General features: G+C 41.9%; 1 protein-coding gene across 5 annotated transcripts in view; it reads right to left on the bottom strand.

Annotated features, from left to right (window-relative positions):
• Positions 1 to 2,100: 2,100 nt before the first annotated feature.
• The window catches only part of auh (AU RNA binding protein/enoyl-CoA hydratase), a 316,065-nt gene continuing 295,865 nt past the window's right edge, over positions 2,101 to 22,300 (bottom strand). For all 5 annotated transcript variants that reach the window (XM_043714131.1, XM_043714121.1, XM_043714142.1 and 2 more), the window contains one exon: positions 2,101 to 3,761. In XM_043714131.1, the coding sequence (XP_043570066.1) occupies positions 3,684 to 3,761 (78 nt within the window). In that variant the 3' untranslated portion in view covers positions 2,101 to 3,683. The remainder of the gene's footprint in view (positions 3,762 to 22,300) is intronic.

Raw genomic sequence — 22,300 nt, forward strand, 5'->3', positions numbered from 1 at the left:
GACCTCTCCGCCCCCACCCCCGTCTGGCCTATCACCCTCACCTTGACCTCTTTCCACCTATCACATTTCCGACGCCCCTCCCCCAAGTCCCTCCTCCCTACCTTTTATCTTAGCCTGCTAGACAAACTTTCCTCATTCCTGAAGAAGGGCTTATGCCCGAAACATCGATTCTCCTGTTCCCTGGATGCTGCCTGACCTGCTGCGCTTTTCCAGCAACACCTTTTCAGCTCTGATCTCCAGCATCTGCAGACCTCACTTTCTCCTTATTGATTGAACTAACCAAACTGGTAGCAACGCGATGGAGGAGAATTTCCTTGAATGTATGAGAGATGGTTTCCTTAGCCAATGCATCTTGGAACCAACTAGAGAGCAGGCTATCCTAGACCGGGTATTGTGTAATGAGAGAGAATTAATTAGCAAGGCTGTGGTGTGAGATCCTTTCAGGAAGAGTGACCATATGATAGAATTCTCATCCATTAAGATGGAGAGTGACATAGTTAAATACAAGACTATGGTCATAAACTGAAAGAAAGTTAACTTTGGTATGAAACATGCATCGACTAGGAAAAGCTGGCCAAGGTGTTGATGGTGGATAGGCAATGGCAGACATTTAAAGAACACATAGATGAAATTCAACAATGGTACATCCCTACTGGCATAAGAGTAAAATAGGGAAGGTGGCTCAAACATGGTTAACAAAGGGATAGTGTTAAAGCCAAAGACGAGGCATATAAATAAGGCAGAGAAAGCAGCAATCCCGAGGACTTGGGGAAATTAAAAAATTTAGCAGCGGATTTAATTCAGAAGGGGAAAATAGAATGTGGGAGTAAGCTTGCAAAAAACATAAAAACTGACTGCAAAAGCTTCCATAGATATGTGAACACAAAAAGACTGGTGAAGGCAAATGCAGGTCCCTTGCAGTTAGAATCATGTGAATTCATTGAGATGGCAGAGCAATTGAATAAATACTTTGGATCTGCCTTCACCAAGGAGGACACAGAGATTGCACGATCTACTATGAGAATACTGAATGGTGCCGGCTCAAAGGCCTGAATGATCTACTCTTGCACCAATTTTCTATGCTTCAATGCAAGATTTAGGAAACTAAAATCAGACAGAGCCTGTGAGGAATACAAAGTAAGTAGGAAAGAACTGCCAGGGAGTTAAAAAAGCAAGGGCGGGCCATGATAAGACCTTGTCAAGTAGGCTTAAAGGGAATTCCAAGGCATTCTATATCATTACAAACAAGAGGATAACTCGAGAGAAGGTAGGGCCAACCCAGAATAAAGGAGAGAATATGTGCCGGAGGCAGAGGATGTGGGCCAGATCCTAAAGGAGTACTTTGCATCCGCATTCACCCAGGAACATTTCTGGTTGGAGGTCTGTGACGAGTAGGACTTCTGCTCTTTGCATCCAAGACATTATATAGATCACAAACTTAGATGGATGGGTTAGTAAGTTTGCAGATGACATGAAGATTGGTGGAGTTGTAGATATTGTAAAAGTTGCCAAGAATACAATCGAATATACAACAGTTGGAGATATGGCCAGAGAAATGGCAGGTGGAGTTTAATTCAGGCTAGTGTGAGGTGCTGCACATTGGGAGATCAAATGTTCAGGAAAAGTTTGCTGTTCAGAGTTCTGCTATTAACTATATTAATGTACAGAGGGATCTTGGGGTTCAAGTCCACAGCTCTCTCAAAATGGCAATACAAGTAATTAGGCGGTAAAGACGACATATGGCATTCTTACCTTGATTGGGGCACAGAGCACAAGAGTCAGGGTGTCATGAGTGGGATGCTTTTTGGGGGGGCGGTTTGGTTTGGACTTAATTGGCTGTTTGGCTTACTTCCACACTGGAGAGATTCTATGATTCTAATTTGGGTTAGCACCCCTAGGCGAATTCAAAAAATATTGCAATCAGAATTATAAATGTGCCAAATCCAACCTTTCAGACTGACCATTCTTATTAGTATTACATTGATTTAGCTTCATTTTACCCAATGACAAAATAACCTCCCTTAATACCTCCTTGGAGGAGATATTTGAGGAATATGTTTTGTGATAAATCAAAATAACTTCAATATCCATTTCTAAATGTACTAATATCTAAATTTTAATTACACTTAGAACATACATTTGTTGAGTACATACTCCTCTATTTCCAGCAAGACCTTTCTGTTTAAATTCAACGAAAGATATGTGAAATGTTATGGATTCCCCAACACAGTGACTTATCAAGACATTTACAAATTAAATAGATGTCGATATAGATATATGACCAAAACTTTGAAAAATATTCAATTCCACAATCATGAGCCGATAAGAACCGACACTTAGAAAACTGCCTTAGAAACTGACTACAAATAGAAGCTATCAATAATTGTGCGACGTGATCCAATTGAAATTTCACTCAGCCATTTCATATTCAAATTGCAAAAGTATCGTACATGACACTGAATATATATCAACTATTTTCTCATTCAGGTTCTCTGCATTTAAAATTTGGTAACAAGATTATCTAATTCTTTGACACTGAGGGATGGATTCCCTAAACAGATCATCAGCTCCCGGTTTATGCCTGTTTCCAAGACCAATGTCTGGGAAGATTTTCAATTTGAATAGATCACTGAACAAAATTAGATAATGTGTGCTATGTTAGCTCCCTCCAGCCACTAAAGGTAACAAGTCTTTTTTTCACTCCCTCTCAGGTTTTACATTGCCATGAAGAGCATAAGACATGGAGGATGACAAAATCTTCAGTCATACACCACATGAAGTATGACAAAAAGCATTTAGCTCGCTTTTTAGTACAGCAGGGGTTTCTGAATTATCAAGATAGCAGACCTCCAAATGTCCTTTTGGGTGCCATTTTTACAATCTTGCATTAACAAAATATCCAGTTTTGTATATTTCTATTAACTTCCTATGGTCTTTCTACTAACCTGTCAGTGGCAGTAGTAATACAGAAACTTAGAATATTGATATGCAAATGATACAACATTATCAAGTAAGTTATTGTTTTTAAATAATGCTACCAAATTATCATTAACATGTTTTTCAAAGGCAATGCTAACAAGTGATACAATTCTGCCCTTTTTAATTTGAAAAGAACTTTGTTACATGTTCAGAATTTAGGGTTCATTCCAGTTTAAGAGGACCAAAATGCTTAAATCTGTAGTCAAACATTACATTTTCACAAAGCTAAAACAATGGCAATTTGGTGACAAGGTAGGGTTCAAGTTTCTGAAATTAATCTTATATGCAGCACCACCTTTCAAATAATTATGTCCCATGACATTTTAGCATAAACTTATTTTCAACAAAATAAATTTGAAATAAGGGATGAATTCAAAATAAAATGTAAAATGTGCACTCTTACAAAAACACTGACATTTCTTGGACAATTGTGGAGAATACAGACATAGGCTACAATATTGGGTTTATCATTGGCATGTTTAAATTAAAAGATTTTAATGTAAAAGAATCACATAGTAAATGTTCAAGGTAGAAAAACAGAACAATGTCTTGTATTTTTCTTAAAAGCATGATGCTCAAAATCGTACATATTATGGCTCTTATCGGTATATCTTGAAGTCATTTCTGAACAGATGGAAATAGCATAAATCAGCTTTTATATTTTGTGTTCCATCCAATTGAAGCCTTCTTTCAATGTCTTATTATCACTCCCCCGTGTATCGGGGCAGTCGCTTTTCTCTGAAAGCATTAAGTCCTTCAATCCTGTCTTTTGTTGGAATGACCTGAAAGTTAAAACAAGAAGTTGAGATGCTGAATTCAGGCTCATTGAATTGCTAGACAAGGGAAAACAGCCTGCTGAGGCAATTACTGGAGAAGTTTATATACTACTAATCAGAGTTTATTTTCTAACTTACAAACACAACAATAATGCTTACAGCCTAGCATAACATTAATGTAAAGTAATAATTCTTGTGAGAAAAGCTGAAAGTCATTTCTATACACAGTTAGTAGAAACTGTTTCATCCTTTTTCTGAATTTTCATCTAAAATCCTGAGTCTGTTTTCTTATCATCTTTTAGTACTTTACACTAAATAATGGGCAAGAACAATTCCATAATGTGATCATACCAGATGCAATTTCCTGCTGTAGGTGAACTTCTAGGAAAGAATGCATCAGAAACACTATAAAGCCATTGCTTCAAAAGTAAAATGAATATGATCAAACCTACAAACTGGTCTGATTATATGCTGCTGTTCACATTTTACACTTGCCTTGTCAGCAAGCTGAAAATATGACATCAATATATGTTTAATCAATGATGGCTAATCGTATTACTCAAATCTGAAGTAATTGAAATTGTATTTTTCTAATTGTTCATTTCCAAGAATAATAAGTCATTGTTGTTGAATGTTAAGTACAGGCATGTGGTATAAATGGTTATCAAAAATAGCATCCAAGGACGCACAGGCTAGGTGGACTGGTCATAGCAAATACACATTTACAGGGATAGAGTAGAGGGAGTGGGTTTGGGTTCGGGGGACTCGATCGGCTGAATGCTGTTCTTTTGTGCTGCAGATGTAGTGTTGAGTTTCAATGAAGTTAAAAATCACACAACGCTAGGTTATAGTTCAACAGGTTTATTCTATCCAACTAGCTTTCAAAGTGCTGCTACATATCAGGTTGTTGCGAAGCAGAATTATACGAATCAGAATTTATAGCAACAGGATTGCAATGTCATAGAATGCAATATTAAACAAATTTAACTTAAGTCTTTCATCTTTTAGAATGATTGTATTAGTTTCAGTTCCTTCATATCTAAATCCCAGAGCTTTAAAGTTACATTCTCAAGATATGATTTGGAGATGCCGGTGTTGGACTGGGGTGTACAAAGTTAAAAATCACACAACACCAGGTTATAGTCCAACAGGTTTAATTGGAAACACTAGCTTTTGGAGTGTTGCTCCTTCATCAGGTGGTTCTCAACAATTCTCAAGATAGCTTTTCAAAATAGGTGCTATCTCAGCTCAGATAATGCATTGAGGGTGTGAAGTTAAAGTCTGTGTCCCAATGTTATATCAGACTGATTCTATTTCTAAAGTGGGATATGCAGAATTTTACATGGAATTATGTAGTTTTCATCATAATAAAATGTAATTCTGCATGTACAAATTCACCCCACAAATGTGTGTGTGCAGGGAAGATCAAGTGAGTGTAGTGGGTTATAATCTGTGAGAGGGTGCGAGTGTGAAAGGTGTATGTGTGAGCGTATGGGAGAGAGCTTTCAGGTTAGCCAGGAAAGACCTAAAGAGAGCTAAGAAGAGCCAGGAAAGGACATGAGAAGTCTTCAGCAGGTAGGATCAAGGAAAACCCTAAAGTTTTCTATAGATACATCAGAAATAAAAGAATGACTGGAGTTAGATTAGGGTCAATCAAGGATAGTAATAGGAGGTTGTGCGTGGAATCTGAGGAGATAGGGGAAGGGCTAAATGAATATTTTTCTTCAGTATTCACACTGGAAAAAGACAATGTTGTTGAGGAGGCTATTAGACTAGACAGAATTGAGGTTCACAAGGAGGAGGTGTTGGCAATTTGCAAAGTGTGAAAATAGATAAGACCCCTAGGATTTATACTAAGATTCTCTGGGAAGCCAGGCAGGAGATTGCAGAGCATTTGGCTTTGATCTTTGTCATCACTGTCTATAGGAATAGTGCCAGAAGACTGGAGGATAGCAAATGTCCCCTTGTTCAAGAAGGGGAGCAGAGACAACCCTGGGAATTATAGACCAGTGAGCCTTACTTCAGTGGTGGGTAAAGTGTTGGAAAAGGTTATAAGAGATAGGATTTATAATAATCTAGAAAGGAGTAAGTTAATTAGGGATAATCAACACGGTTTTGTGAAGGGTAGGTCATGTCTCACCAACCTTACAGTCCTTTGAGATGATGACCAAACAGGGGATGAGGGTAAAGTGGTTTTGATGTGATGGAAATGGATTTCAGTAGGGCGCTTGTTAAGGTTCCCTATGGTAGACTATTGCACAAAACACGGAGCATTGGATTGAGGGTGATTTAGCACTTTGGATCAGAAATTAGCTAGCTGAAAGATAGAGGATGGTGGTTGATGGGAAATGTTCATTCTGGAATTCAGTTACCAGTGGTGTACTGCAAGGATCTGTTTTGGGGCCACTGCTATGGTCACTTTTTATAAATGATCTAGATGAGGGCATAGAAGGATGGGTTAGTAAATTTGTAGATGAAACTAAGGTCAGTGGAGTTGTGGATAGTGGCAAAGGATGTTGCAAGTTACAGAGGGACATGCGTAAGCTGCAGAGCGGTGCTGAGCAGTGGCAAATTAAGTTTAATGTAAAAAAGTGTAAGGTGGCTCACTTTGGAAAGAACAATAAAGAGTACTGGGCTAATGGTAAGATTCTTGGTAATATAGATCAGCAAAGAGATCTGAGTCCATCTACATACATTTAATGGTGATATCCACTCTGACACGTCTTGCAGCGTCTGCCATGACAGGATTATATGGTGTTGTCCTGAAGGCCAGGCAGTTTGCTGTGAAGAATGATCTGTTTGAGATTTGGCGGTTGTTTGAAGACGTGAAATGGAGGTGTAGGGAAGATCTTGGTGAGGTGCTCATCCTCATTGATAATGTGGTGCAGCCTGCGAAGAACATAGTTTATTGGCTACCGGAAATTACTGGACAACGAAGGGTACCCTATTGGTTGCAGCTCATGTCTGTCTCCTGAGGAGTTCATTACGGTTTCTCACTGTGGCACGTCGGAATTTGCGGTTGACGAGTTGAGCATCGTACCCTGTTCTTTTGAGGGCATCCTTGAGTACTTCCAAGTGTACATCACGTTCCTCCTCATCTGAACAGCTCCTGAGTATGTGTAGGACTTGTCCGTAGGGAATGGTTGTTTTAATATGTTTCGGGTAGAAGCTAAAGAAGTGTAGCATCGTGAGCTTATCTGTGGATTTGTGGTAGAGTGAGGTGCTGAGGTGCCCATCCTTGAAGGAGATGCATGTATCCAAAAATGAGATAGATACTAAACAGGAAGGGTCACCGGACCTGAAATATTAACTCTAATTTTTCTTCTCACATGCTGCCAGATCTGCTGAGCTTTTCCAGCAACTTCTGTTTTTGGTCCTGATTTACAGCATCCACAATTCTTTCAGTTTTTATATGATGTATCAAGCCTGATTATGTTAGTATGTAATAACAGCAATTCTTTGTGACTGTAATGTGATACAGAACTCACAATGTCTTCAATACCATTAAAATTATACAGGCCAATTTTCAGTCAGGCTAGCTTGTAAGGAAAGTCAAGAAGCATCGGCTCCAAAATCTTTGGACAAACTTCATTAAATTGATTTGTTAACTAAGCTTACACTACAACAGTCAGTACACTCACTATATTGGGAATTTCTATAATATATTACTACTTTCTCACTGTTTTGATTTTTTAAATTTAACATCAGCATGGATGAGTTGGACTGAAAGGTTTGTTTCCATGCTGTACATTATGGACCAAGTCAATCATCAGTCATTTCAGCTACTAATCTTGCCATTTTAACTCTCTGATCTTCCACATGAATTCTCACAACTTTAGGAAGTGAATTTTCGAACTCCTCCAAAATAATCACCTAAGAGAGACATATGTTTACTCTATTCTTAATGCCCTTATCCAATTATCAAAATTATTTTGTTTGATCCCTTCAAACTCAATGTATGTTTTATCAGGGTCCTTCCTTAGATTCCTGAAACATTGTCTGGAGGCTTCTGGCACAAATTTATATGCATTTAAGATGGCTTTCTTTACTTCTTTCATATGCCCCAGATACTTTCTCTGCTAGTGATGCAAATACCTCACTAGCTCTACCTACCAGCTTTGTTTGGATCAACAAAACTCACATGGCCATGCTCAGTTCATTTGTTTAAGCCACTTTCGTAAATGAGATGAAAAAGGCTTCTACATCTTTCTCAGCAAATTTAGGCAATGCATGAATATATTTAAACAGATCCCCACCAGGCCTTTGGCTATGATGGGTTGACTTATCCCCTCACTAAGCTTACCTTGCCTTCACCTCCATCCTTTTAAACCAACTTTCCTGTCTAAGTGCCAATTTCTGAAGTTCAAACTCTCTCTCTTCCTCCCTTTCCTCTATCCCTCTCCTTTTCTTTTTGCTCTGCTTTTAATTGTGATTCAAACGGTTTCATTCCTTTTTCTCTTTTTCTGTTTCTTTTGCCTCTAATTCAAGCTGTTTCATTTTCAACTGAATTTTAGCCATTTCCAAAGACTCTGTTGGCATTTCTAGCAAATTTAAATGCTGAACTATTATTTCTTTTTTTATGGATGAAGATAACTTCAGTAGCTTTGCCTTGTTTACCTTTTGTAAAGCCCCCAACATCCCTTCTTCCACCCCCAGAAACCTCTTGGTGACGGAAAGAGCCATTATTACACCAAGCACTGCTTAAACCAATTGAATTCAACACCCAGAACAAAAGACACTAACACCTACCACTCACTGCCTGTGAGTCTAACAACTCTAATCCCAAATTGGACCTATAAAATAAATCCCGCCAAGAGCCCCCAATCTCTTATGGATCAGGCCAGTCCCCCTCAAAACATTTTTTTAAGAAGGTAGCTCTAACTATTTACTTTTTGTAAAGGCAGATATAAAGTGGATATTCCAGGAGTCATGCAGCTGGTCAAACCATTCAGCTTTAAAGCAAATAGAATATAGAATAACCTATTTGAAAAGGCAACCAACACAATATCGCAACTTTACGAAGCTGTTTCAATCCCTGCAACATCCCATAAAAACACCCCTTGGCAAAAGATAAATTCAAACACAGATTCTTACAGGCAGGAGAAATTTCAGAGAGAAATGATATGAAGATGCTGGTGTTGGACTGGAGGGACAAAGTTAAAAATCACACAATGCCAGGTTATGGTCCAAAAGGTTTATTTACTTGTTGGACTATAACTTGGTGTTGAGATTTTTAACTTCAGATAGAAAGTTCACACAAGACCTCTGTTGAAGCATGGAACCTTTTTTCACTGTAGCTACTTCTCTGCTACTAGTAGATTCTGACTGCCTGCTAAAAACTAAACCAAACTAGAAGCAACCTAAACTGAGAGAACTGGCCACTCTCCTTTCATTGTACAACTGTGTTTAAAGAAAACCTAAAGGCCTCCTCTGATTTGCTGACTTGGGCAGTATCTGTTAGTCATTTCTAGACATGTTGGAATTTTTGCCCTTACAACCTCTCTTGGAGGGGGAAAAAAACCAAGGACAACATAACCTTGTAAAAGGGGCAGCATCATCACAAACACAGAGACAACAATAATAAAGTTTTTACTTCACTGATTGTTATCATGCGCATATTATTTTGAAACATAACTTATACTTCGGTTGCATGTACTTAAAAGTTCTGGTGACAAGGGATTGAAAGTGTATTAATGATCAAGGATGATATATAGCTCTGCCAGGTACAAATTTCTGAGAATGTAACACACCCAAAAAATTGTGCCTGATGAATGGGGGTTAGGTTTTTCATAAGACTGTTCTGTTAAGGGTTTAACTTCTTTTTGGGGGGGTCTCTAGGGATGTCCCTAGATTCCAGTGGAAATTCAACCTGACTCACTTGTAGTGCTTTAGAGGATTCTGATGAATATACTGCCATCAATGTATAAATATGAGAAGCTTCTATGATTTTCACAAGGTTGGTAGGTTGGTATTCAGACAATGCAGGAACCTTTTGTATTCTTGTTGAACTGGAACAAGGAACCATATTGCAGAGCTCAAAGAGCTTTTCAATAAACACTGATCGCCAATTCTATGGACCTCAGCTAAGATAACATCAATTCCTGAAATTTTGCAATGACATAGGAATATCGGACAATGTTGCAGGTGTGGCCAGATGCCCAGGCCTGAAACGAGAATGGGCAACCTTTGAGCAGCCAGGCCCAAAACTATCAGGTCAGGTCAAGCATAAAACATCTGCATAGGACAAAGGTGGGCAAGGCAAGCCCAGACCTGTCCTGGAAAGCAAGACTGGTTTGTGCATATTGGAGTACAATGAGCAGATTCACTAGAGCCTGGACTCCTGCTGTGACCATGTATGGAGGATGGGGCATTCCTTTGACACCATTGGATGATGGACACCATGAGCAGCCCCAGCATCCAGCATCTTCCTTATGTAGTATCAGATATGCCATTGGACACCCTGACTTGACCTAGAAGATCAATTGGCTGAGGGCCAGAGAACATTCTGGAGGATTGCAGTGGGGAGGAATAAGAACAGACAGTAACCTCGCTAGTAACAACCGACCTGGCCTAACAGCAGAGGTCTGGCGAAAGAGAAGACAAACACATGAGGCCAACCTTCAAGTTCATCAGAGCCAACTACAAAGCCTGGCAAATTTCAACGACAGATATAATACTTGTCTGGTAGCCAATGGTACTTTAGATAAGGATTACGACAGAGTAATTAAATGTAAGAATTGGTCTTTTGCGATTTTAGTGCATTTTGTGAATAAAATTGCATTGAATTCCAAATCAACTCTGACCCCTTTGTTCCTCTCAAATGTAGTACCTGAGTGAAACGAGTTTACGAAGAAACTGGTTGAAGTTGTCCAATGCATGCAGAAAATTAGCATCCCTGGAGGGGCTGTGATAAGAAATGGCCAATGGTTACACTGATGTTGAACCTCACCAGCCTTGTATTCCTGATTATCCAGACTCAGGCTACCCCATATAACAGCCCAGATTCAAGGGGGTGAATTACCAGCACATGATTCATTGATTAAAGTCCCACTCTGCTGTCGAGGAAGGGATAATATGCACTTTCAAAGGTAGAACAGAGAAAAGTAACAAGGTGCGACAAAGAGAAGAAAGCATGTTGGTACGCTGCGAACTACAAGAGATAGATACACCCTCAACACTCAGTCCAACTGCCACTCTGCAAAGAACCCCAAATCCCAGACAATCGTGGAGCCCCTTCCAGTCCTGATGAACCCTCTTAACCACCAGTTGCTAAGATATGCAAAGGGTCACAAATATTTTCTACACCATCCCATTCATGGTGGAGCAACTGATAGAGACAGCCCAAAGAATTCCTGCCTTCGAATCCACCTCGAACTCAGATATATTCTTTAAAAACTACTGACAGAATTTTGGACGGATTGATAATTTTCTCAGGGTCAATCTGTTATTAACGTGTTGGAGTCATAGAGATGCACAACACAGAAAAGGCTCTTTGCTCCAACTCGTCAATGCCGACCAGAAATCCTAACCTAATCAAGTCCCATTTGCCACCACTTGACCCATATTGCTCTAAACCCTTCCTATTTGTATACCCATCCAGATGCCTTTTAAATGTTGTATTTGTACCGGCCTTCACCACTTCCTCTGGCAGCTCATTCTATACATGCACTACCATCTGCGTAAAAAAGTTGCCCCCTAGGTCCCTTTTAAAATTTTCACCCCTCACCCTAAACCTATGCCCTCTAGTTCTGGACTCCCCCACCCCAGGGAAAAGATTTATTCTATCCATGCCTCACATGATCTTATAAACCTCTATAAGTCACCCTCAGCCTCCGACACTCCATGAAAAACAGCCCCAGCCTATTCAGCCTCTCCCTACAGATCAAATACTCCAACACTGACAATATCCTTGTAAATCTTTTCTGAACTCTTTCACATTTCACAACATCCTTCCAATTAAAAGGGAGGCCAGAATTGCAAGCACTCTTCCAATTGGCCTAACCAATGTCCTGTAACAGCTGCAACGTGACCTCCCAACTCCTAGACTCAATGCTCTGACCAATAAAGGAAAGCATACCAAACACCCTCTTCATTATCCTATCTACCTGCGACTTCACTTTCAAGGAACAATGAACCTACACTCCTTGTTCAGCAATACTCCCCAGGACCTTATCATTAAGTGAATAAGTCCTGCCCTGATTTGCCTCTCCAAAATGCAGCACCTCACACTGATCTAAATTAAACTCCATCTGCTACTCCTTAACCCATTGGCCCATCTGAGGTCATCTTCTTCGCTGCGCACAACACTAGGAATGCAAAGTACTGGGCTAATAGTAAGATTCTTAGTAGTGTAGATGAGCAGAGAGATCTCGGTGTCCAGGTACACAGATCCTTGAAAGTTGCCACCCAGGTTGACAGGGTTGTTAAGAAGGCATACAGTGTTTTAGCTTTTATTAATAGAGGGATCAAGTTCCGGAACCACGAGGTTATGCTACAGCTGTACAAAACTCTGGTGCGGCCGCACTTGGAGTATTGTGTACAATTCTGGTCACCACATTATAAGAAGGATGTGAGAGCTTTGGAAAGGGTGCAGAGGTGATTTACTAGGATGTTGCCTGGTATGGAGGGGAGGTCTTACGAGGAAAGGCTGAGGGACTTGAGGCTGTTTTCGTTAGAGAGAAGAAGGTTGAGAGGTGACTTAACAGAGACATATAAGATAATCAGAGGGTTAGATAGGGTGGACAGGGAGAGCCTTTTTCCAAGTATAGTGACGGCGAGCACGAGGGGGCATAGTCTTAAATTGAGGGGTGATAGATATAGGACAGATGTCAGAGGTAGTTTCTTTACTCAGAGAGTAGTAAGGGTATGGAATGCTTTGCCTGCCATGGTAGTAGATTCGCCAACTTTAAGTGCATTTAAGTCGTCATTGGACAAACATATGGATGTACATGGAATAGTGTAGGTTAGACGGGCTTCAGATTGGTATGGCTGGTCGGCGCAACATCGAGGGCCGAAGGGCCTGTACGGTGCTGTAATGTTCTATGTTCTATAAGTGCCAGCGAAAGAAAGGGGAATACCTGACTGCATTCTCCAGGCAATTATGGACACAGTTCAATGCTACCTTTTGGACAGCTGAACACAACATAGCTCACTGTGCAGAATAGGCCAATTTGACCAGGCCCCTAGTCTCACATGCTACCAAAGAGAATAAGGAGGCCTGGGATAAATTTGACCCTGCCAATGATACACGCACAGAGATGGATGATCTGGAGAATAGTCTGCATGTGAGAAAAGGAGATGAAGGGGTTAAAACGATCCGAGTCCACCAAGTCTGGAAAGATGAACTTGGTCAGCGTAAATTCCAACTCTGGTCTGATATGAAGTAGGAGACAAATAGAGAGGGCTTTTACAGAGGTATCCCATCCCATACATCCTTGCAGGAAAAGGTCAGGACCAACTACCTCAAGGAGGTTCTACAAGTGAAGCCGGAAAGGCCATTATTCCAGGGAGTACAAGGCACCCCTTCCACAAGCAAATGAGAGATACTCCACTATTTCTGTAAAAACACAAGACAAGCAGTGATAACCCCAGTACAGGATGCTGAGTCCCTCCCAATTTATAACCCCAGTCAGACACATGGCCTGTGACAAGATGTCAGGCCTCACCAAAACAGATAAGTGGCACCAGATGGGATAATATAGAGCAACCCTTATTAGAGGGTAAGATTGGAGACCGCCACATTGAGTTCCTATGGGACATTGGGTGTTATCATACAACCCTGAATCTATCCTGAGACAGATCGGTCCCAGTGCCATGCAAAAAAGATTATCCTAAGCAAATTCATGGGGCACTTACAGGAGGAATCAAACTGCTACATTTAGACTCATGCTGGGCAACACACTTGCTTTCACCTAGCCATATTAGTCAACCTCCACCCAGAGACAGAACAAATCCTGGACTTGGATTTCATGCGATGATGCATACTGCTGTGTCTGGCAGATGCATGATATGAATGAGGCCCAATAGAAGTTTCCATGACGAGATATCTAGACAGGATTTGCAACCTAGGAGAATTGAGATTTAAGTCCACGGAAATGACCACTGACCCAGAGGCACGAGGTACTCTCATGAAGCCTTCGCAGACTGCTGTAGAATGGCTAGCAGGTAGTTATAGATGATCCTGACCCAAAACCTCAGAAGCAACATGGGTTCCCTAAGCAAGGTGAGGGTGGATGTTGCCAAGGTCATAAACAGGTCTCACAATCAGGATCCTGCACCCAGTAATCTCCAACAACCATTCCCTAATCTGGCCAGTTAGGAAACCAGACAGGTCCTGGAAGCTGACAATTGACCACCGGGAGCTTAATGAAAAAGCATCCATAACAGCACCAATAGTAGGGAATAGCCCTAAAACCCTGATGAAACAAGTCCCCCATGCCTAATATTTCCCTCTGCTGGACATTCTAGGGTTAATGATAGACATGGAATTGTTTGCCACAAGGCTTCCACAATTCTCCTCCTATCTCTCACTAATGACTAGCCAAGGCTTTCATGTAGTGAGTACCTGATTCACTACTCGGATGACCTCCTCCTCCAGACAGATACTAAATCAGAGAACTTCCAACTACGAATCTCATTAGGATTAAAGGTAAACCATAAGAAAACCCAGATTATGAAGCCATAGGACTCTTATCTGGGCACAGTTTTGACCCGGAGTAACAGGATAAAAAAGAAGCGCATTGAGTCTATAGTACACTTGCCTGTATTAGTTGTGCTCTTTTCTAGATTTAGTGGGGTATTATAGAGTCATAGAGATGTATAGCACGGAAACAGACCCTTCGGTCCAACTCGTCCCTGCCGACCAGATATCCCAACCCAATCTAGTCCCACCCACTAGCACCTGGCCCATATCCCTCTAAACCCTTCCTATTCATATACCCATCCAGATGCCTTTTAAATGTTGCAATTCTACTAGCGTCCACCACTTCCTCTGGCAGCTCATGTCAGCCTCTGAGTGAAAAAGTTGCCCCTAGGTCTCTTTTATATCTTTCCCCTCTCACCCAAAACCTATGCCCTCTAGTTCTGGACTCCCCCACTCCGGGGACAAGACTTTGTCTATTTATCATATCCATGCCCCTCATAATTTTGTAAACCTTTATAAACCTCAGCCTCCGACGATCCAGGAAAAACAGCCCTAACCCATTCAACCTCTCCCTATAGCTCAAATTCTCCAACTCTGCAACATCCTTGTAAATCTTTTCTGAACCCTTTCAAGTTTCACAACATCTTTCCGATAAGAAGGAGACCAGAATTGCACACAATATTCCAACAGTGGCCTAACCAATGTCCTGTACAGCCACAACATGACCTCCCAACTCCTGTACTCAATACTCTGACCAATAAAGGAAAGCATACCAAATGCCTTCTTCACTATCCTATCTACCTGCAACTCCACTTTCAAGGAGCTATGTACGTGCACTCCAAGATCTCTTAGTTCAGCAACACTCTCTTGGACCTTACCATTAAGTGTATAGGTCATGCTATGATTTTCTTTCCGAAAATCCAGCACCTCACATTTATCTAAATTAAACTCCATCTGCCACTTCCCAGTCCATTGGCCAATCTGATCAAAATCCCATTGTAATCTGAGGTAACTTTCTTCGCTGTCGACTTTACCTCCAATTTTGGTGTCATCAGCAATCTTACTAACTATATCTCTAATGCTCACATGGGCTTCAGTTGTCCAAGATCGCAACTAACAGTCACTCTCTTCAGAGTCATCTAGGGATCTGCGATAAATATTGACTTCCCCACCATCGCCCACATGGAACAAATAATTTTTTTTAAAAATGGTACTTTTTTTTCTGCAGGTCTAAAAAAAATGTATTTCCTAGTCCAGACAACAGGCAGAATATTGTCCTCACTGGTACAATATAAGCAATGGCACAAAAGGAGGGAAAGTACAATGAAAGTGGAAAATAAATCATGACAGTATTAAAACTTTCACATTTCATGCCAGAACCACACAGATGGTTTTGCCACCAAAGCCTCCCCAGCTTCCAAACATGGAAATACCCCATGGGAATAGACCAAGGAGCATACCCAAGCTGCCTTGGAATTAAATCAGGCCCTGGCAAAGGCTCCTGCACAATAGGCACACAAATCACATTCACGTGAGAAGTGGCTGCAACTGATACTAGCATAACAGCCACACTCTTATAGGTGCACCACAGGAGGTTTAGACTAGTGGTTTGCGCCTTCTGATTCTTGTCCCTAGTTGAGCAGGGTTTCTCAGTGCATGAGAAACACTTGCTGGCAATTTTCTGGGTGATATAGCTCTTTGCCTATGTAAAAGGATTAAACCCCCCCCAATCACACTGAACATACTTCATACAACTACTGCTGGACAGCTGAATTAAAGATATTACGGTTAGACAAAACTGCATTGTGTGCAAGACCCTGATGCGACATTATGATAAAATATATCAACTGCCCCCCTTCTTAGCTGACAACTTGAGCTACACAGGGGAACCTCATAAGTGTCAGACAGTGACAATGAATGATCCCAAGAGACCATTTATGGCAAAACAAAATGGAACAGAGCCCACGGGAATCGGGAAAGGTGATAGATAGCCTTTCAAAATTTTTCTGGATAGGTCCCCTATGCTGGAAGGTGAGAACAGGAAAATGGGATGCGGAATACGAATGGAGAATCACCAAGATTAACTCCCTGATGGAACTGGCATAAAAGCTGATAAAGTGTGATGCTGGAAAAAGCACCTGCAGGTCAGGCAGCATCTGAGGAGCAAGAGAGTCGATGTTTCAGGCATAGCCCTTCATCAGTCCTGAAGCCTGATTTCTCCAGCATCTGCAGTCCTGATTATCTCCTCCTGAAAAAAGATGGCGTCACTGGGGCAGGCAAGTAGGACTAATAGCAACAGCCACGCAAGCCCAGAGGGAGAAGTGTGGGGCAGACACTTATCACTCTCCCCACCCGCTTCACTGGAGAAATGAGTGAGCTGTTCTGCCGGAACAGGATCCACCTTAATCATGCTGAGATGGGGATCCTGGGCTGCCCATGGAGGAGGCCAAGGCTCCCAGTGACTCTGGCATGGCAGGGCACAGCCCCAAAAACTGGCTGTTCAGCTGTGAGCACCAGTGCCTGGAGGAGGAAGAGAGGCAGGAGCCTGGGCCTGAGAGCAGCCCTGGAGGAAGAGAGGCTGAGGTCCAGAGACAGTGGCTTTGGCCGTGTTCACAGAACTCAGCCACTGCCATTGTCCAGCTCTACAAAGGTACTGGGACCAGGGGGGAAGAGAGAGACAGAAAGACATCTGGGGTGTTGGGGGTGTGAGGTTGGGGTCAGGGGGCAGCAGGTGAGGAGATGGGGAGGGGTTGGTTTAGAGGGGAGGAGAGTGGGGAAGAGAAGTGTGAGGACTCAGGATGATGCAAGCTATGTGGGAGAATGGATCAGGAGAGGAGTTGGGATTATAAAAGATAGAAGAGTTGAGTTAGGCAAGAGAGAGGTGACCATGTGAGAGGAGGAGGTGGGCAGAGAGTGGGCTAAGAGAGATGTGAATAAGGAGGGCTAGGAGAGACCTTGCCCAATCCCCAGGGTGGGCTGCTTCCTGGCAAGGAGAAGGAAAACTCTGGTTTCAAGCCTCTGCTGTCAGACCTACACTTTTTTTTTTAGATTAGATTAGATTAGATTACTTACAGCGTGAAAACAGGCCCTTCGGCCCAATAAGTCCACACCGACCCGCCGAAGCGCAACCCACCCAGACCCATTCCCCTACATTTACTCATGCACCTAACACTACGGGCATCCGGAGGAAACCCACGCAGACACAGGGAGAATGTGCAAACTCCACACAGTCAGTCGCCTGAGGCGGGAATTGAACCCGGGTCTCTGTGATTGTGGGAAAAGATGGATAAGGACATATGGCATTACACTGATAGTTTTATAATCTGCACTCAAGAATGCCAAAAAGGCATAGTGGGACACACCTGACCTGTAAAAGGCTCCTGGACAAATACACAGATGGATCATATATGCCCCCGTACCACCCTGTAAGGAGGGGCACAAATATATCTTGGTCATTGTTGACATATTTAGCAAATGGGTGGAGGCTTTCTCTACTCAAACCAACTTAACACAGCAGGTTTTCATGAGGTGGGGCCTCCTTCGCAGCATAGAGACAGAACACCCAGGTGACTCAAGATGTGATCTATTTGCTTGGCATTGACCAAAGGTTCCACATCGCATACTATCCCCAGACTAGTGGGATAGTGAAAAAAAAATGAATTGCTTCTTTAAAGGGATGCTTAGAAAGATCGTCCAGAAGAATAACACCACCTGGAACATAGTTCTACCCTTTGAGCTAATGTTGATGAGAAATACAGTATGAGCTTTACAAGATTCACTCCCCATGTCCTGATGACTGGATGACACAACACAGGGATCGAACCTCTACTGGCATGGATTCATCTAACCAGAGCTCTCAGCCACAAAAATAAAGTCAAAGCAGTGCTGGTCAGCATCTAGTGGCTGGATCAGTGGTGCTGGAAGAGCACAGCAATTCAGGCAGCATCCGAGGACAGGCGGCTGTCAGGATGGGTCAGAAAAAAAGAGATGAAGTAAAGCCTCTCCTTCAACAGTGAAGTAAACACCACTTAGTATGAAACAGGGAAATATGCTTTTCTCCAGGTCTATCAACAGGAATATTCCTATCCCCCAGATATTTGGGACTTCACTCACTGGGGGACAAGGTGAGCCCTCAGGTTACAAGTTGCTGGCAGACTCTGGGAAGACCGGAAGCTACCACATAAACCAGATAAAGGAGAACAAAGAAGAGAACAGCACAGCATCAGACCCTTGGGCCCATCAAGACTATGCTAACATGTGACGCTTTTCTAAACTAAATATCTTTTGCTTCTATGCGGTGAATCCCTCTATTCCTTGCCCACCCATGTATTTGTTGAGAGACCTTTTAAGCACTGTTATTCTACCACCTCCTCTGGCAGTACATTCTAGGCACTTGGCACACTCGGTGTAAAAAAAGACTTGCCTCTCAAATCTCTTTAACTTTCCCCCTTTTACTTTAAACTTGTGTCCCCCAGTAATTTACATTTCTATTCTGGGAAAATGATTCCAAACTGTCCATTCTATCCATGTTTCTCAACTTTGGAAACTTTTATCAGGTTACACCTCAGCCTCCAACTTTCAAGTGGAAACAAAATTTGTTTCCTATAACTAAATTTACTCAATCTTTCCTCATTGCTAATACACTCCAAACCAGGTGACATCCTGATAAACCTTTTCTGTACTCTCTGCAAAGCTTTTACATCTTACTGACGACCAAAACTGCATGCAATATTCCAAATGTGGCCTGACAAATGTTGAGTACAATTTTAATACTCTGTGTCCTGACCAATGAAAGCAAGCATGCCATATGGCTTCTTGACCACCTCATCTACTTGTGTTGCCATTATGGAACTGTGAACTTGCATGCCTAGATCCCTCTGTATGTTAATGCTTCTAAGGGTTCTGCTATTTACTGTATAGTTCCCTCCCGTATTAGACCTTTGAAAATAATCCATACAAACGTGATGTGGTGTAATTCAATTTGCTATTTCTCCAGACAAGTCTCCAGCCTATCTACATCCTGCTTTATTCTCTGGCATACCTTCTACCTGCAGTTACCCCAATCTTCGTGTCATCTGCAAACTTACAAATATTGTCCTCCAAATCATTCATAGATATAAAATAACAAAAAATCAAATAACAGGAGTCCCAGCATTGATCCCTGTGGACACCAACAGTCACAGATTTCCAGTCAGAAAAACATCCTTCAACACTACTCTCTATCTTCTGTGACCAAGCCAGTTCTGTGTAACCTTACCAGTTCACCATGAGATTTCATGTGACTTCACCTTCCATTGTGAGTCTTCCATGAGGGATCTTGTCAAAGGCATTCCTAAAGTCTTTCATCAATCATTTTTGTCACTTCCTAAAAAAAACTCAAGTAGTTTATCAGACACACCTCTCCCGGCACAAACTCATGTAGCCTACAGGTCCAGATTTAACCAAAAATGTGAGTAAATCTTTTCCCTAAGAATCTTCTCCAATAATTTCCTTACCACTGATATAAGGCTCACCAGCAAGTAATTTCCTGGATTATCCCTGTTGCCCTTCCTAAACAAAGGAAAAACATTAGCTATTCTCCAGTCCTCTGGGACTTCTCTTGCAACAAAAGAGGGTACAAAGATTTTGTACAAAGCCCAGTCAATTTGCTCCCTCAATATTCAGGGACAGATCCCATCAGGTCCTGGGAACTTATTTACCTTAATTCTTTACAAAACACCCATTGCCAGCTCCTTTTTTACATCAACATGCCCTAGAATATCAGCATACCCCTCTCTAGATTCACCATCCACCATGTTCTCCTCCTTCATGAATACCAATGCAAACTATTTGTCAAGGATCTCACCCACATTCTCTGGCTCCAAGCATAAATTCCCACCTTTGTCCTTGGGTGGACGTAATCTTTTTCCAGGGACATTCTTGCTACTTATATACATTTAAAAAGCCTTGGGATTTTCCATAATCATGTTTTGCAAAGACATTTCACGGCCCCTTTCAGCCCTCCTAACTTCAAATTTAAGTTCTCTTCTGCTTTCTTTATATTCTTCGAGGGCTTTGTCTGTCCTCAGTTTCCTAAACCTTACATGTGCCTCCTTTATTTTTGACTCAGCTCACAATTTCTGTTGTCATCCAAAGTTCCCAAATCTTGCTATCCTTATCCTTCATTTTCACAGGAACATACTGGTCCTGAATTGTAATCTACCGACGTTTAAAAGATTCCCACATAACAATCATGGATTTACCCTCAAACAGTCACCCCCAATCTACATTTCCAATTCCTGCTTAATGTTGTGGTAGTTAGCCTTTTCCCTGTTTAGTACTTTCACCCGAAGACTTTTCATACCCTCATCCATAAGTAACTTAAAACTTACAGAATTATGGTCACTGTTCCAGAAATGCTCCCGCAATGAAACTTCGATCACCTACTGGGCTCATTCCCCAAAAAGAGATCTAGTATGATGTTTCAACAAACTCTCCTAGACTCACCTAACAAATTCCAAGCCCCTGACATGAAAAGAGTCCCAGTCAATATAGGGGAAATTACAATCACCCACATCAACCCTACTGTTTATTTTGTATAATTTTCCACAATCAGTCCACATATCTATTACCCTATCTTCTGCAGGATCTTGGGAGCCTCTAGACAACCCCAAACTAATTGCACCCTTCCTATTCCTTACCTATTTATCCTTACTGGATGAACTGTCCAGGGCGACCTGCATTAGTGCAGCTGTAATATTCTCCTTAATCAGTAACACAACTCCCCCCACCTCTTTTATATCCCTCTCTATTTCACCTGAAACACCTAACTCCCGGAAAGTCAAGCTGCCCATCTTGTCCCGCTTCAAACTCTCTGTAACAGCTCCAACATCATGATTATATATACTAATCCAAACTCTAAATTCTTCTGCCTGACCTGTCATACTACTTGCATTAAAACTAATAAGCTTTAGACCACTACTCTCACTGTGTTCAGTATGAGGGAAGGCTGAGGGACTTGGGTCTGTTCTCATTGGAAAGAAGAAGGCTAAGAAGGGATTTGATAGAGACATACAAGATGATCAGAGGATTATATAGAGTAGACAGTGAAAGTCTTTTTCCTAGGATGATGACGTTAGCTTGTACGAGGGGGCATAACTACAAATTGAGGGGTAATAGATTTAAGACAGATGTCAGAGGCAGGTTCAAAGTTTGTGCGAAGATTTGTGCGACAACCGGAAGCGGCAGGGACAGACCACTATAAACACCGGAGGAAACATCAAAGAAGCGCTTTGCAGGAGGCTCCCAAGCACTGATGTCGCCTAGCCAGAGGATGAAACGTTTGCAACAAAAACTTCCAGCTCGGCGAACAGAACCACAGCAAGAGGCAGGTTCTTTACTCAGAGAGTGGTAAGGGCATGGAATGCCCTACCTGCCAATGTAGTTAACTCAGCCACATTAGGGAGATTCAAACAATCCTTGGATAAGCAAATGGGTGATGATGGGATAGTGCAGGGGGACAAGCTGAGAGTAGTTCACAGGTCAGCTCAACATCGAGTGCCAAAGGGCCTGTTCTGCGCTGTATTGTTCTATGTTCTAATCTCTCCCTGTCTATTCTTCCTCTTAGGAGAAAGTGAGGACTGCAGATGCTGGAGACCAGAGTTGAAAAGTGTGGTGCTGGAAAAACACAGCAGGCCAGGCAGCATCTGAGGAGCAGGAGAATCGACGTTTTGGGCATAAGTCCTTCTTCAATTCAGGTCCTGCTTTCCAACTTACTCCATAAGTCACCTTGTAAGGCCGTGCTACCCTTTGTTGCCTGTGTCATTAGCACCAATATCTACCATGACCTCTGGCTGCTCACCCTCCCTTTTGAGAATGTCTTGCATCTAGTCAGAGACATCCTTGACCCTGGCACCAAGGAGAC

Source organism: Chiloscyllium plagiosum, chromosome 2, assembly GCF_004010195.1.
Source record: "Chiloscyllium plagiosum isolate BGI_BamShark_2017 chromosome 2, ASM401019v2, whole genome shotgun sequence".
Lineage (NCBI taxonomy): Eukaryota > Metazoa > Chordata > Chondrichthyes > Orectolobiformes > Hemiscylliidae > Chiloscyllium > Chiloscyllium plagiosum.